This window comes from Mobula hypostoma, chromosome 2, assembly GCF_963921235.1.
Source record: "Mobula hypostoma chromosome 2, sMobHyp1.1, whole genome shotgun sequence".
Taxonomy (NCBI): Eukaryota; Metazoa; Chordata; class Chondrichthyes; order Myliobatiformes; family Myliobatidae; genus Mobula; species Mobula hypostoma.
This window is the reverse complement of record NC_086098.1, coordinates 119624978-119641983: the sequence shown is the minus strand read 5'-3', so window position 1 is coordinate 119641983 and position 17006 is coordinate 119624978. Positions and strand designations below refer to the sequence as shown.

Here is a 17006-nt window from a genome sequence, read left to right as displayed (position 1 = left end):
GTTCATTGCAAAACACCCAATCCAGAATAGCTGATGCCCTAGCTGCTCTAAAAAAGCCATCTCGTAGGCACTCTAAAATCCCTCCTCCTGGAATCCAGCACCAACCCAATTTTCCTAATCTACCTGTACTTTGAAGTCCCCCATTTTGGCAGGTATTTTCCATATCCCATTGTAATTTGTAGGCTACATCCTTCCTACTCTTTGGGGGTCTGTGTACAACTCCCATCAGGGTCTTTTTACCCTTGCAGTTCCTTACCTCTACCCACAATAACTTGACACCTTCGGATACTATATAACTTCTTTCTCACCAACAGAGCAATGCCACACCTTCTGGCTTATTTTATCCTTTCAATACAATGTGCATCCGTGGACATCAAGCTCCCAGCTATAATCTTCTTTCAGCCATGATGCCTACAACATCATACTTGCCAATCTGCAACTGTACTGCAAGTTTAGCTACTTCATTCCATATACTGCACACATTCAAAAATAACACCTTTAGTCCTGTATTCACTCTTTTCAATTTTGTCCACCTTTTATATGGCAATTCATCCTGTTGACTGCAATTTTGCCCTATCAACAATCTCTTCTCACTACACATTGCTTCTGTTTGTAAATCAGCTATTTATAACTCATCTTTAGCACTATTATCCACTTTTCCTTCTTGCATTGAAATATATGACCTGTACCAAAAGGACAGGTTACACTTGAACCCAAAGGGGTCCAATATCCTAGCAGACAGGTTTAATAGAGCTGTTACGAAGGGTTGAAACTAATTTGGCAGGGGGATGGGAACTGCAGTGATGGGGCTGAGGAAGGAGAAAACAGAAATAAATCAAAGATATCGTGCATTAGAGATGATAGAGAGGACAGGCAGAAGATGAGGCATAATCACAGCCAGTGGGATGAGTTACAGGACAATACAGGCATAGTGCAGTTAAAACGGAAAGCAACAAATACTGGACAGAAAGTGTTATATTTGAATGCACACAGCATAAGAAATAAATTGGACGATCTTGAAATTCAGCTACAGATTGGCAAGTATGATGTTGTGGCCATCTCTGAAACTTGGCTAAAGGATGGCTGTCAATAGGAGTTAAATGTCCAAGAATATACGGTGCATTGGAAAGATAGGTTAGTAGGCAGAGAGGGTGGTGTGGCCCTGCGTATAAAAGATAATATTAAATCATGAGAAAGGGATGACATAGGATTGGATGGTGTAGAGTCTCTATGGATTAAGTTAATAAACGGCAAAGGTAAAAGAACCCTAATGGCAGTTGTATACAGGCCTCCAAACAGCAACCGGGATGTGGATTACAAATTACAGCAGAAAAGGTATGTCAGAAGGGCAATATCATAATCAAAGTGGATTTTAACATGAAAGTGGATTGGGAAAACCAGGCCAGTATTGACCTCGAGAGAACTTGTAGAATGTCTAAGGGATAGCTTTTCAGAACAGCTTGTTATTGAGCCCACTAGGGGATCACCTGTGCTGGATTGGGTGTTATGCAATGATCTGGAGGTGATAAAAGAGCTTAAGGTTAAGGAACCCTGACGGAAAAGTGATCACAATATGATCAAGTTCACTTTGAAATTTGAGAAGGAGAAACTAAATTCCAATGTGTTGGTAGTTCAGTGGAATAAAGAAAATTACAATGGCATGAGAGGGGAACTGGCCAAGGTTGACTGGAAAAGGACACTAGCAGGAAGTCCAGCAGAGCAGCAATGCTGGAGTTTCTGTGAAAAATGAGGGAAGTGCAAGACAGATATATTCCAAATAAGAAGAATTTTTCTAATGGAAGAAGAACACTACCGTGGCTGACAAGTTAAGTAAGTGCCAAAGTAAAAGAGAGGGCATACAAGGAAATCCAAAGCTAGTGGGAAGACAGGATTGGGAAGCCTTTAAAAATTTCCAGAAGGAAACTAAGGTCATTAGGAAGGAAGAGATGAATTATGAAAGGAAGCTGGTGACTAATATCAAAGAAGATACTAAAAGCTTTTTAATGGGTAAAGGAGAGTTGAGGGTAGATATAGGACCAATAGAAAATGACGCTGGAGATATTGTAATGAGAGACGCATAGATGACAGAGGAACTGAATGTGTATTTTGCATCAGTCTTCACAGTGAAAGATATCTGCAGTATTCAAGAGTGTCAGGGAAGTGAAATATGTGCAGTGAAAATTACGACTGAGAAGATGCTCAGGAAGCTTAGTGGTCTGAGGGTGGATAAATCTACTGGACCTGATGGAATGCACCCTTGGGTTCTGAAAGAATAAACTGGAGAGATTGCGGAGGCATTAACGATAATCTTTCAGGAATCGATAGATTCTAGCATTGTACTGGATGACTGGAAAGTTGCAAATGTTACTGTGCTATTTAAGAAGGGTGGGAGGCAGCAGAAAGGAAACTATAGACCTGTTAGCCTGATATCGGTGGTTGGGAAGTTCTTGAAATCGATTGTTAGGGATGAGATTACGGAATATCTGGAGGCACATGTCAAGATAGGCCGAAGCCAGCATGGTTTCCTCAGAGGAAAATCCTGCCTGACTAACCTACTGCAATTTTTTGAGGAAATTACAAGCAGTAGATGTGTACATGGATTTTCAGAAGGCCTTTGACAAAGTGCTGCACATGAGGCTGCTCAGCAAGATAAGAGCCTATGGAATTACAGGGGAGTTACTAGCATGGGTGGAGCATTGGCTGATCGGCAGAAAACAGAGTGGGAATAAAGGGATCCTATCCTGGCTGGATGCCGGTTACCAGTGGAGTTTCACAGGGGTCATTGTTGGGACTGCTGCTTTTTACAATGTATGTAAATGATTTGGACTATGGGATCAATGGATTTGTGGCTAAATTTGCCGATGATACAAAGATAGGTGGAGGAGCAGGTAGTGTTGAGGAAACAGAGGGCCTGCAGACAGACTTAGATAGTTTAGGGGATGGGCAAAGAAGTGGCAAATGAAATACAATGTTGTAAAGTGTATAGTCATGCACTTTGGTGGAAGAAATAAACAGGCAGACTATTATTTAGATGGGGAGAGAATTCAAAATGCAGAGGTGCAAAGGGACTTGGGAGTCCTTGTGCAGGATCCCAAAGGTCAACCTCCAGGTTGAGTCAGTGGTGAGGTAGGCAAATGCAATGCTGGCATTCATTTCTAGAGGTATAGAATATAAGAGCAGAGATGTGATGTTGAGGCTCTATAAGGCACTCGTGAGACCACACTTGGAGTATTTTGTGCAGTTTTGGGCTCCTTATTTTAGAAAGGATATACTGACATTGGAGAGGGTTCAGAGAAGATACACGAGAATGATTCCAGGAATGAAAGGTTTATTGTATGAGGAACATCTGGCAGCGCTCGAGCTGTATTCCCTGGAGTTCAGGAGAATGGTGGGGTGGGGATCTCATAGAAGCATTCCAAATGTTAAAAGGGCCAAACAGATTAGATATGGCGAAGTTATTTCCCATGGTAGGGGAGTCTAGGACAAGAGGGCACAACTTCAGGATTGAAGGACGTCCATTTAGAAAAGAGATGCAGAGAAATTACTTTAGTCAGAGGGAATTTGTTGCCACGAGCAGCTGTGGAGGCGAAGTCATTTCGTGCATTTAAGGCAGAGATAGATAGCTTCTTGATTAGCCAGGGCATCAAAAGTTATGGGGAGAAGGTAGGGGAGCAGGGATAACTGGAAGAATTGGATCAGCCCATGATTGAATAGTGGAGTAGACTCAATGGGCCAAATGGCTGCTTCTGCTCCTATGTCTTATTGTCTTATATGCAGCTCAGGGCACATGTCGTACCATGCTCAACCTTTTGATTCCTAACTTTGCCTGAGGTCTTACAAACATCTGCTTCCACAATCTCTCCACTAACTGTTCTGGTACTCTGGCTCCCATCCCACTGCAACTCTAGTTTAAACCTCCCATGTGCAGTTAGGATATTAGTCCCTCTCCAGTTCAACCCATCCCTTCTGTACAGGTACCATCTTTCCACCCACAAGAAGTGGGTGGCACTTCTTAGCTCTTGGCCTAAACCTCACATGATAGAAACACAGGATAAGAGACCATCATTGATCCATGGCGATTGTCTCATGTTCAGGTGGAGGTGAAGCTGTCCAGCTGCATGGTTGCATAGGCCCTCTTGGTGATGGAAAACACCTTGTCAGCCTCTCTCACTAGAGCCCAGAGGTCTTTGAGGGGAGAGCCAGCCAGAGCCGATTGTACCCTGCATGGTAGTTGCTGCAGGAAAAGCTTCTGAAGATGAAACATGGTTAATGTCAGCCAAGGAGGGACAACATGTGATCAATCAACTCCGACGGCTTGGAGTCACTTAGGCCAGGCAGTGAGAGGAGCCAACAGATGCACTCAGACTTGGAATGCTCGGAAGTCTCTAGGAGTTGCTTAAGAGTCTCATACCTGCTGCTTTCCGGGGGTGGGTAGTTGCTGTAGGACAGAAATCACCCTGGTCGCTGTAGAGTCGTCCAATGCTGTAACGATGTAGTAATATTTCGTGTGGTCTTGCGAGATTCCCTCCACTGCGAACTGAGCCTCTGCCTGAGTGAACCAAACGCATGTTCCTGCCAGAACTCAGGGAGCTTGAGAGTGACAGCACTTGCAGTCATAATTGTAAAATGAGGAAAATCACTGGAATCTTGCAGAGGAGTATCAGGGTCACCAGTGTAGGAGTGTTGACAAAAATTGACATGTCCCTACACCCCTACAATTCTTTTGCTCCTAAAATATCTATAGAATCCCTTAGGATTTTCCTTCACCTTATCTGCTAAGGCAACCTCACACCTTTTAGCCCTCTTGATTTCTTTCTTAAGTGTCCTCTTACACTTATTGTACTTCATAAGAACCTCATTTCATCATACCTGCCTACTCCTGCTATGCAACTCCTTTTTTTTGAGGACCTCAATATCTCTTGAAAAACAAGGTTTCCTGAACCTATTATCTTTACCTTTTATTCTGACAGGTACAATCAAGATTGTACTCTCAAAATTTCTCTTTTGAAAGCCTCCCACTACGAAGCAGACCTTTGCTAGAGAACAGGCAGATCCAATCCACACTTGCCAGATCCTTTCTGATATCATCAAAATTGGCCTTTCTCCAATGTAGAAACTGAACCTGTAGACCTGACCTATCTTTTTCCAGATTCACATTGAAACTAATGGCATTATGATCACTAGCTGCAAAGTGCTCCTCTACACAAATTTCTGTCACATGCCCTGTCTTTCCCTAATAGCAGATCAAAGATCACACATTGGGACTTCTACATACTGATTAAGGAAACTTTCCTGAACATCTTTGACAAACTCAACCTCATCTAGTCCTATGTAAGGGAGCCCCAGTCATTATGTGGAAAGTTAAAATCACCTACCATAACATCCTTAGGTTTCTTGCAACAGTCTACAATTTCCACAAATTTGTTCTTCTAAATCCTGCAGACTGTGGGGTGGTCGGTAATATAGCCCCATCAACATAAGCATACATTTCTTATTCCTCAGTTCCACCCATAACACCTCACTAAACAAGTTCTTTAGCCTGTCCTGACCGAGCATGCCATAACATTTTCCTTGACTAGCAACACCACCCCCCTCCTTTAATCTCTCCCATTCTCTTGCAACTAAAACTACAGACTTAGCAGGAGCAGTTCAATGCAATACATAATGTAGAAGAAAAAAAACAATAAAATAATAATTTAAAAGATCAATTACTGTATACATATATTGAATAGATTAAAACTTGTGCAAAAAACAGAAATAATATACAGTATATTAAAAAAATGAGGTACTGTCCAAGGTTCAATATCCACTTAGGAATCAGATGGCAGAGGGGAAGAAGCTGTTCCTGAATCGCTGAGTTGAGTGTGTGCCTTCAGGCTTCTGTACCTCCTGCCTGATGGTAACAGTGAGAAAAGGGCATGCCCTGGGTGTTGGAGGTCCTTTTAATGGATGCTGCCTTTCTGAGACACCACTCCTTAAAGATGTCCTGGGTACTTTAGCAATTTGCCTATCACCACAGTAGGTCAACACTAGACACAATCTCAATGGCTCTCCACATGGTTTTAGACAACCTGGATAACACAAACACCTATGTCAGGATGCTGTTCATCAACTGCAGCTCAACATTTAATACCATCATTCCCACAATCCTGGTTGAGAAGTTGCAGATCCTGGGCCTCTGTACCTCCCTCTGCAATTAGTGATAACATATCCTCCTCGCTGACGATCAACACTGGCGCACCTCAGGGGTGTGTGCTTAGCCCACTGCTCTACTCTCTACATACACATGACTGTGTGGCAAGGCATAGCTCAAATACCATCTATAAATTTGCTGATGATACAATCGTTGTTGGTAGAATCTCAGGTGGTGACGAGAGGGCGTACAGGAGTGAGATACACCAACTAGTGGAGTGATGCCGTAGCAACAACCTGGCACTCAACATCAGTAAGACAAAACAGCTGATTATGGACTTCAGGAGGGGTAAGGTGAAGGAACACATACCAATCTTCATAGAGGGATCAGAAGTGGAGAGAGTGAGCAGCTTCAAGTTCCTGCGTGTCAAGATCTCTGAGAATCTAACCTGGTCCCAACATATCGATGTAGTTATAAAGAAGACCAGGCAGCAGCTACACTTTATTAGGAGTTTGAAGAGATTTGGCATGTCAACAAATGCACTCAAAAGCTTCTATAGTTGTACCGTGGAGAGCATTCTGACAGGCTGCATTACTGTCTGGTATGGAGGGGCTAATGCACAGAACCAAAAGAAGCTGCAGAAGGTTGTAAATCTAGTCAGCTCCATCTTGGGAAAGAGCCAAAGTACCCAGGACATCTTTAGAAAGTGGTGTCTCAGAAAGGCAGTGTCCATTATTAAGGACCTCCGGCACTCAGGGCATGCCCTTTTCTTACTGTTACCATCAGGTAGGAAGTACAAAAGCCTGAAGGCACACACTCAAGCAATTCAGGAACAACTTCTTTCCCTCTGCCATCTGATTCCTAAATGGACATTGAACCTTGGACACTACCTCACTCTTTTTAATATACAGTATTTCTGTTTTTGCATGTTTTTTTAATCTATTCAATATATGTAATTTATTTACTTGTTTATTTATTATTATTTTTATTATTAATATTATTATTTCTGCTAGATTATATTTTGCATTGAACTACTGCTGCTAAGTTAACAAATTTCATGTCACATGCCGGTAATAATAAACCTGATTCTGATTTTGATTCTGGTATTTTGTAGGCTAGTACCCAAGATGAAGCTGATTAAATTTACAACCCTCTGCAGCTTCTTTCGGTCCTGTGTAGTAGTTCTGCCACCAACCCTCCCCCATACCAGACAGTGATGCAGCCTGTCAGAATGCTCTCCACGGTACATCTATAGATGTTTTTGAGTGTATTTGTTGACATACCAAATCTCTTCAAACTCCTAATGAAGTACAGCTGCTGTCTTGCCTTCTTTATAACTGCATTGATATGTTGGGACCACGTTAGATCCTCAGAGAAACACTCACAACACACTGAGGAACTCAGCAGGTCGGGCAGCATCCGTGGAAACGATCAGTCAATATTTCGGGCCGGAACCCTTCATCAGGATTCTTCACCTGCAGAATATTTTGTGTTTAGATCCTCAGAGACCTTGACTCCCGGAACTTGAAACTGCTCACTCTTGATCCCTCTATAAGGATTGGTATGTGTTCCTTCATCTTACCCTTCCGGAAGTCCACAATCAGTTCTTTCATCTTACTAATGTTGAGCACCAGATTGTTGCTGCGACACCACTCCACTAGTTGGCATATCTCACTCCTGTACACCCTCTTGTCACCACCTGAGATTCTGCCAACAATGGTTGTATCATCAGCAAATTTATAGATGGTATTTGAGATATGCCTAGCCACACAGTCATGGGTATATAGAGAGTACAGCAGTGGGCTAAGCACACACCCCTGAGGTGCACCAGTGTTGATCGTCTTCAGAGTGTGGTCTTCCGGTTAGGATCTCGAGGATGCATTTGCAGAGGGAGGTACAGAGGGCCAGGTTCTGCAACTTCTCAATCAGGATTGTGGGAATGATGGTATTAAATGCTGAGCATAGTTGATGAACAGCATCCTGGCATAGGTGTTTTTGTTGTCCAGGTGGTCTAAGGCCGTGTTAAGAGCCATTGAGATTGCATCTACCATTGACCTATTGTGGCTATAGGCAAACTGCAATGGGTCCAGGTCCTACTGAGGCAGGAGTTCAGTCTAGTCATGATCAACCTCTCAAAGCATTTCATCACTGTCTATGTGAGTACTACCAGGTGATATTCATTAAGACAGCTCACATTATTCTTCTTGGGCACTGGTATAATTGTTGCCTTTTTGAAGCAAGTGGGAACTTCCGCCCGTAGCAGTGAAAGGTTAAAAATGTCCTTGAATACTCCCACCAGTTGGTTGGCACAGGTTTTCAGAGCCTTACCAGGTACTTCATTGGGACCTTCTGCCTTGCGAGGGTTCACTCTTTTTAAAGACAGCCTAACATCGGCCTCTGGGACAGAGATCTTCACAGTGAAATTATATTCTCCTTTCAAAGTGGGCATAGAAGGCATTCAGTTCATCTGGTTGTGAAGCATCACTGCTATTCATGCTATTGGGTTTCATTTTGTAGGAAGTAATGTCTTCCAAACCCTGCCAGAGTTGTCACACATCCAATGTCACCTCCAACCTTATTCGATGTTATCTCTTCACCCTTGAAATAGCCCTCCACAAATAATATCAAGTTTTCTGGTACAGGCCTGGGTGCCAGACTTTGAATGCCACAGATCTAGCCTTCAGCAGATGACGTACCTCCAGGTTCAACCAGGGCTTTTGGTTTGGGAATGTACAGTGAGTCTTTGTAAGCACACACTCATCCACACAGGTTTTAATGAAGCCAGTAACAATTGCAGCATACTCATCCAGGTTCGAAGATGAATTCTTGAATCCAGTCCAGTCGACCGATTCAAAGCAGTCCTGAAGGTGCTCCAGTGTTTCCCTTGTCCATAACTTCTTGGTTCTCACTACTGGGGCTCCAGTTTTCAGTCCCTGCCTATGCTCGGAGTAGAAGTACATCCAGGTGATCAGGCTTCTCGAAGTGAGAGTGTGGAAAAACACGGTAGGCATTCTTGATGGTGGTATAGCCATGGTCCAGAAGTTAAATTAATAACGTTCCTATTACTGGCCTCACTATATGCTTTAGTTGACTTTTAAAAGCTTCCCAATAATTTATATTTTCACTAATTTTTGTTATATTATATATTTTCTCTTTTGCTTTTATGCTGCTTTTGACTTCCCTTCTCAGCCATAGTTGCCACATTTTCCCTTTAGAATGCTCCTTCTTCTTTGGGATGAACTGATCCTCAACATCTTCTCCACAATCATTATCAGCACAGGTGAACCACAAGACTGTGTACTTAACACCCTGCTCTACTTGCTTTATGCTTATGAGGCTAAGCACAATTCCAATGCCATATTTCAGTTTGCTGATGACACCACTGTCGTTAGCCAAATCAATAATGGTGACAAACTGGCATATATAGGGAGGAGACTAAAAATCTGGCTGAGTGGTGCACAACAACCTCTGACTCAACATCAGCAAAACCAAAGAGCTGACTATTGACTCCAGGAAGTGAAACCTGAGGTCCATCGGCCAGTCCTCATCATTGGATCAGAGGTGAAGGATCAGCTACTTTAATTTTCTCAGCATTGTAATTTCAGAGGAACTGTCCTGGAACCAGCATTAAATGCCATTACAAAGAAAGCATGGCAGTGTTTCTAGTTTCTGAGAAGTTTTGAAAGATACAGCTAAAGCCTTAACAGACTTCTACAGATGCACAGCAGAGTGTATACTGGCTGGTTGCAGCTTGGCCTGGTATGGAAACACCAATGTCTTTGAACCAAAAAAAAATCTACAAAAAGTTATGGATATAGCCCAGTCCATCATGGGTAAAACCCTCCCCAAAAGAGTACTATTGTAGTAAAGCAGCATCCATCATTAAGGGTACTCACTATCCATGCCATACTCTCTTCCCATTGCTGCCATCAGGAAGGAGATACAAGAGCATTTTTTATTTTTTTTTTATTTTTGTATTTGCAGTTTGTTGTCTTTTGCACATTGGTTGTCTGTGTGAGGTGAATCCTTGATGAGGATGGTTTGGACCTGAATGCTGGAGTATTTGAGGCTAGGATCGAAACACGGAATAAAACTGGATCAAGAACTGAGCACAAAGCAAAATGCTAGACAATATCTCTGGTTGGGCTTACTATTGAGCACTGGGGCTCCGTTCAGGTGCTCTTTAAATACTTGGAGCCCAAAACATGATTGGCAATTAGCGGGATGGTCCTGAACCCTTAAAGGGACCACATCAGTTAACTATACTCCGAGAGTTAGAGCTTCTAAACCTCGGAAGCTAGCATGATTGGGTGCATCTCGTAACAGTTTGTTCGTCTTTTGTGCAGTATTTTTCATTGATTCTATTGTGTTTCCTTGTATTTACTGTTAATTGCCCACAAGAACAACTATCTTAGGGCAGTATATGGTCACAGATACAGTATGTACTTTCTTAATAAATTTACTTTGAACTTTGATCCTGTGTCTTCACATTACTGCCAGAAACTGCAGTCATTGCAGCTCTGCCGCCGTTTCTGCTATTATCCCCTTCCAATCAATTTTGACCATTTCCTCTGTAAAGCCTCTGTAGTTCCCTTTACTCCACTTTAATACCGATACATGTGATTTTAGCTTTGCCTCTCAAACTTCAGGGTGAACTCTATATTATGATCACTTCCTCCTAAGTATTCCTTTACCTTAAGTACCCTTATGAAAATTAATTCATTACACAACACCTAATCCAGAATTGCCTTCTTCCTAGTGGGCTCAATCACAAGCTGTTCTAAATAGCCATCTTGTAGGCATTCTACAAATTCCTCCTCTTAGGATCCACCACCAACCTGATTTTCCCAATCTACCCACATACTGAAATCCCTGATGACCATTGTAACATTGCTCTTTTTACATATCTTTTCTATCACACATCCTGGCTACTGTTCGGAGGCCTGTATAAAACCCCCATCAAGGAATTTTTGCCTATGCAGTTTCTTAACTCTACCAATAAGGATTCTATATCTTCTGATCCTATGTCACTTTTTTTTAAAGAATTGATTTCATTCTTTACCAACGCAACCATTGCAACCTTTCTGCCCCCCCCGCCTGCCCTTTTGATATCACATGTATCCTTAGATGCACATACTGACAGCTTGTCAAAGCCATACACAAATGCACTTAGATTATGTCAATTACACTGCCTTCCTTGATCGTTCCTCAATAAATAGTTGTTCCACCATACACCTCCCTTCACAAAACTATTTTCAATCTTTCATTCTGCTAAATGTTTATAAAGGCACAGTAGATTTACACTATCTCAGTGACACTGTTCTCCCTAGCCATGAACATGCTTACTAAGTCTGTTGAACCAGAATGCAGAGGGCCCAGAATGAAATCCGTTCAACGGCAACCACCTATCAGGGCATTCATGGATGACCTCACAGTAACCACAGAATCAGTCCCAGGCTGCCTGTGGATTCTGCAAGGGCTCGGAAAGCTGGTGGAGTGGGCCCGGATGTGTTTCAAACCTGCCAAATCAAGATCGATGGTGCTGAGGAAAGGGAAGGTGGAGAACAAGTTACGGTTCAGCATCGCAGGCACAGCCATCCCAACCATCACAGAAAAACCAGTCAAGGGCTTAGGCAAAATTTTTGACAGCTGTTTAAGGGACAGGACATCCATTCAGGTGACCTGCACTGAGTTGGATAGCTGGCTGAAATCTGTGGACGAGTCTGGCCTACCTGGGAAGTTTAAAGCCTGGGTGTATCAGCATAGCATTCTTCCCAGAATCCTGTGGCCCCTCCTCGTCTATGCAGTTCCAATCTCGACAGTCGAAACCTTAGAGAGGAGGGTTAGCAACCACCTCAGGAGATGGCTGGGGCTGCCAAAGAGCCCGAGCAGCATCACACTCTATGGACACCACAACAAACTGCAACTGCCCTTCAAATCCTTGGAGGAAGAATTCAAGGTAACAAGAGCCAGAGAAGTGCTACAGTATAGGGACTCAAATGACCCTAAGGTGGCTAGAGCAGGGGTCCAAGTGAGGACTGGCAGGAAGTGGAGGGCAGAGGAAGCTGTTCAGGAAGCAGAGGCAAGGCTGCGTCACAGGAGGCTGGTGGGAGTGGTCACACGAGGCCGAGCTGGGCTAGGATCCTTTCCAACTCCCCAAATGGACACCAGAGGGAAGGCAAGGCGTCGTCTAGTTCAGGAGGAGGTGAGAGCAGTAGTGGGGGAGACGAGAGCCTGCAAGGCGGTGGGAATTAAGCAACAGGGAGCTTGGACAAGATGGGAGAATGCGGTTGAGACGAAAGTGACCTGGGCTGATCTTTGGAAAGCCGAACCACACCGCATCCAATTTCTCATCCAGGATGATGTGCTTCCAAGCCCATCAAGCCTGCACACATGGGGCAAGGCAGAGACATCTGCGTGCCCACTGTGCTCCAAGAGAGGAAACCCTGGAGCACATCCTCAGCGGCTGCGCAAGGGCACTTGGTGAGGGACAGTACAGGTGGAGGCACGATCAGATCCTGAAGACCATCGCTGAAGCCGTCAGCGCAGGAGTTGAGTGGACAAAGCGGTCCCGACCCTCCAAGCAGACCATTGCCTTTGTCAGAGCTGGGGAGCAGCCAATACCCGCCAAAAGAACATCTGCAGGCATCCTGACCTCTCAAGGGACTGGCAGCCGTTGGTGGACCTCAAACAGCAGCTGAAGTTCCCCAACCATATCGCAGCCACCACCCTGTGACCAGACGTTGTCCTAGTGTCTGAGTCTACTAAGCAAGTGGTGTTGCTGGAGCTGACAATCCCATGGGAAGATAGCTTAGAAGAGGCCTTTGAAAGGAAGCTCTCCAAGTACGCAGGACTGGTCAGCAACCATCAGCAGGCTGGATGGAGAGCAAGGTGTCTCCCAGTGGAGTTTGGTTGTAGGAAATTCGCAGCCCGTTCCTCAGTTAGAGCCTTCAGCATTTTGGGCATCGAGGGAGAGAGGAAGAGGAGAGCCATCCGCAGTACCACTGATGCAGCAGAGAAGGCCTCGAGATGGGTGTGGCTCAAAAGAGGGGAGCCATGGAGTCATAAGTAGCTAGCCATCTGGACACAAGCTGGGGTCTGATCAGCCCTGGCTGGGTCACCTGGAGGAGGTTGTATGATGTTGAAAGACCCGAAGCACCTGATCATTCCTGGAACATCTCTGAAGACGTGTCCAGAAGCATCAGTAGATGTATGTACACAACACTGTCCCTTAAAAATGATTTCAATAATGTGTTCAGCATTGAAGTGGGACTACAAACTCCATTTCCAGAAAAGTTGGGATATTTTCCAAAATGCAATAGGAACAAAGATCTGTGATATGTTAATTCACATGAACCTTTATTTAACTGACAAAAGTACAAAGAAAAAATGTTCAATAGTTTTACTGATCAACTTAATTGTATTTTGTAAACATACACAAATTTAGAATTTGATGGCTGCAACACACTCAACAAAAGTTGGGACAGAGGCATCTTTACCATTGTGTTACATCACCTTTCCTTTTAATAACACTTTTTAATCGTTTTGGAACTGAGGATACTAATTGTAGTAGATTTGCAATTGGAAATTTTGTCCATTCTTGCTTGATATAAGACTTCAGCTGCTCAACAGCCCGTGGTCTCCGTTGTCTGATTCTCCCCTTCACGATGCGCCATACACTTTCAATAGGAGATAGATCTGGACTGGCAGCAGGTCAGTCAAGCACACGCACTCTGTATCTACAAAGCCACACTGTTGTAGCCTGTGTAGAATGTGGTCTGGCATTGTCCTGCTGAAATAAGCATGGACGTCCCAGGAAGAGATGTCGCCTTGATGGCAACATATGTCTCTCTAAAATCCTAACATACGCCTCAAAGTCAATGGTACCTTCACATACATGCAACTCACCCATGCAGTGGGCACTGATGCACCCCCATACCATCACAGATGCTGGCTTTTGCACCTTTCACTGATAACAATCTGGATGATCGTTTTCACCTTTGGCACGGAGAACTCGACACCTGTTTTTTCCAAAAACTAGCTGAAATGTGGACTCAACCTACCACAGCACATGGTTCCACAGTTTTTTGGTCCATCTGAGATGAGCTCGGGCCCAGAGAACTCGCTGGCGTTTCTGCATAGAGTTGATGTATGGCTTCTTCCTTGTGTAATAGAGTTTCAAGTTGCATTTCTGGATGCAACGACAGACTGTGTTGAGTGACCATGGTTTTCCCAGTACTCCCGAGCCCAGGTGGCTATAATTGTCACAGTAGCATGACGGTTTCTTAGGCAGTGCCGCCTGAGGGCTCGAAGATCACGTACATTCAACAGTGGTTTCCGACCTTGCCCTTTACGCACTGAGATGTCTCTGAATTCTCTGAATCTTTTCACAATATTATGTACTGTAGATGTTGAAAGACCTAAATTCTCTGCAATCTTGCGTTGAGAAATGTTCCTTTTGAACTGACTAACAATTCTCTCACGAATTTTGGCACAAAGGGGTGAGCCATGACCCTTCCTTGCTTGCAGAGACTGAGCCTTTGATGGACGTTTTTATACCCAGTCATGATACCTCACCTGCTACCAATTAGCCTGCTTAATGTGGAGTCTTCCAAACTAGTGTTACTCGAATATTCTGTGCACTTTTCAATCTTACTTTAACTCTGTCCCAACTTTTGTTGAGTGTGTTGCAGCCATCAAATTCTAAATTTGTGTATGTTTACAAAATACAATTAAGTTGATCAGTAAAACTATTGAAAATCTTTTCTTTGTACTTCTGTCAGTTAAATAAAGGTTCACATGAATTAACATATCACAGATTTTTGTTTTTATTGCCTTTTGGAAAGTATCCCAACTTTTCTGGAAATGGGGTTTGTAATTGGTTTGAAACTAATCTGTTTTGTTTTTTTCATTCACCCCACTTTAAATAATAATGTCGCTTTAGCAGACTTCTAGTCCTCTGGCATGAATCTTGTAGCCAGGGAGGAATACAGCAATGCTCTACCAGAATGATACCCACACTTTAAGTGTAAAATTAAGACATATGATTATTCATATTATTGAGCTATTGGAGCAAAGTAGCATTAATTTTTGTAAATAGGATGTCAGGGCGTGTAAACAAAGAAGCAGAGACAATATCACAGATAAATAATTTTCTACAAAACATGGTCATTTCTGATACAGAGAAAGAAAGTAAATTATCAGAAGTTGGAGGTCTCCAATAAAATGCTTTCTCTGTTCATCCAATTTCCAATAACTGGATCATCCATCCACAGATAGCATTTAACTTACTTCAAGTTTCAAATACTTTCTGGTTTTGATTTGGATTTCCAGTATTTGCAGATTTTATTTTCCTCCTCCAGAGGAAAGTTACAAAGGAATCTCTTTTGACAATTGAAGCCATATAAATTCTTAATTATCAATTTGAAGCTGAGAGATTTTTATGAAACACAGATATTAACGAATTAGAGAATTTAGACCTCAGATCAGTTATAAAATCATGGAATGGTTCTTGCAACACAATCAAAATGCTGGAGGAACTCAGCAGGCCAGGCAGTATCTATGTAAAAGAATAAACAGTCAACATTTTGGGCCGAGACCCTCCTTCAGGAGTGGTTCTTACCTGGTTCCTTTTTAGATGTATGAATTTCTTTCACCAGCACTGAATCAGAGATACCTATAAACACTCCTACTATTTGGTCCACAGTTTTTTCAACACCGTTACATTTTGGAATTAAAATCTTTGTCCATTCTTTGCAGTGAAGCTATAAAACACATTAGCAGACAAAATAACAATTCAAAAACTGGTGAAAAGAATAAGATAATATACACTCAGTAACCATTTTATTAGGTACACCTGTACACCTCTCGTTATGGAAATATTTAATCAGCCAATCATGTGGCACAACTAATTGCATAAAAGTATGTAGACATGGTCAAAAGGTTTAGTTGTTATTCAGAACAAACATGAGAATAGGGAAGAAACATGGTCTAAGTTACTTTGACAGTGGAATGATTGTTGGTGTCAGACGGGATAGTTTAAGTATCTCAGAAACTCCTGATGTCCTGGGCTATTCAAGCATATCAGTCCCTAGAGTTTACAGAGAATGCCTTGTTAATGAGGGATGGTCAGAGGAGAATGGCCAGACTGTTTCAAGATGACAGGAAGGCGATAGTAACTCAAAGAACCATACATTATAATAGTGGTGTGCAGAAGAGCATCTTTGAACGCACAGCATGTCAAAACTTCAAGTGAATGGGCTACAGCAGCAGAGCCCCACAAACATGCACTCAGTGGCCCTTTTATTTAGTACAGGAGGTACCTAACAAAGTGACCACTGAGTGTATATGGATCAATGAAAGCAGAAAATGTTGAAAGTATGCAGGGCAGGCTGCATCTGTTATAAGTGTTAAGATTTTTAGGTTGAAGAACCTTTCATCCAATATAGATCAATGCCTTTTCAATATTCTTTAAGTATATTTTAAGGGCCTTGAAATAATTAGTTATTGATGAAATAACACCCTCTTCAGTAATTAAAACACTTCTAATGGGGCTAATTTGTACTATTCTCTCCAATGTTATTAACAAATGTACCTTAAATTTTGCAATCAAACACTGTATAGATCATTCTATTTCCAAAGTACTTCAGCACCCTTAAAACATATTTCTGAACCAATAAATGCCACTGCATGCATTAATCTTTTTCATTTGCATGTAAACTTTCAGCTAATTCTGCACAGAACTTCAACTGAGACTGGGAGCTGCACCTCTATTAGGGATGAAGAAAGTGATGTAGGCTTAAAGGGGAAACAAGGCTAAAATACAGTAGATTCCAGTTAATCAAGACACATTGAGTCCAGTACATTTTGGCCC

The 17006-nt window shown here is 42.7% G+C and overlaps 1 protein-coding gene across 1 annotated transcript in view; it reads right to left on the bottom strand.

Annotated features, from left to right (window-relative positions):
* The window catches only part of LOC134357440 (dynein axonemal heavy chain 8-like), a 1088497-nt gene that overhangs the window by 832331 nt on the left and 239160 nt on the right, over positions 1–17006 (bottom strand). The window contains exon 22 of the mRNA XM_063069028.1: positions 15756–15897. Within this exon, the coding sequence (XP_062925098.1) occupies positions 15756–15897 (142 nt within the window). The remainder of the gene's footprint in view (positions 1–15755; positions 15898–17006) is intronic.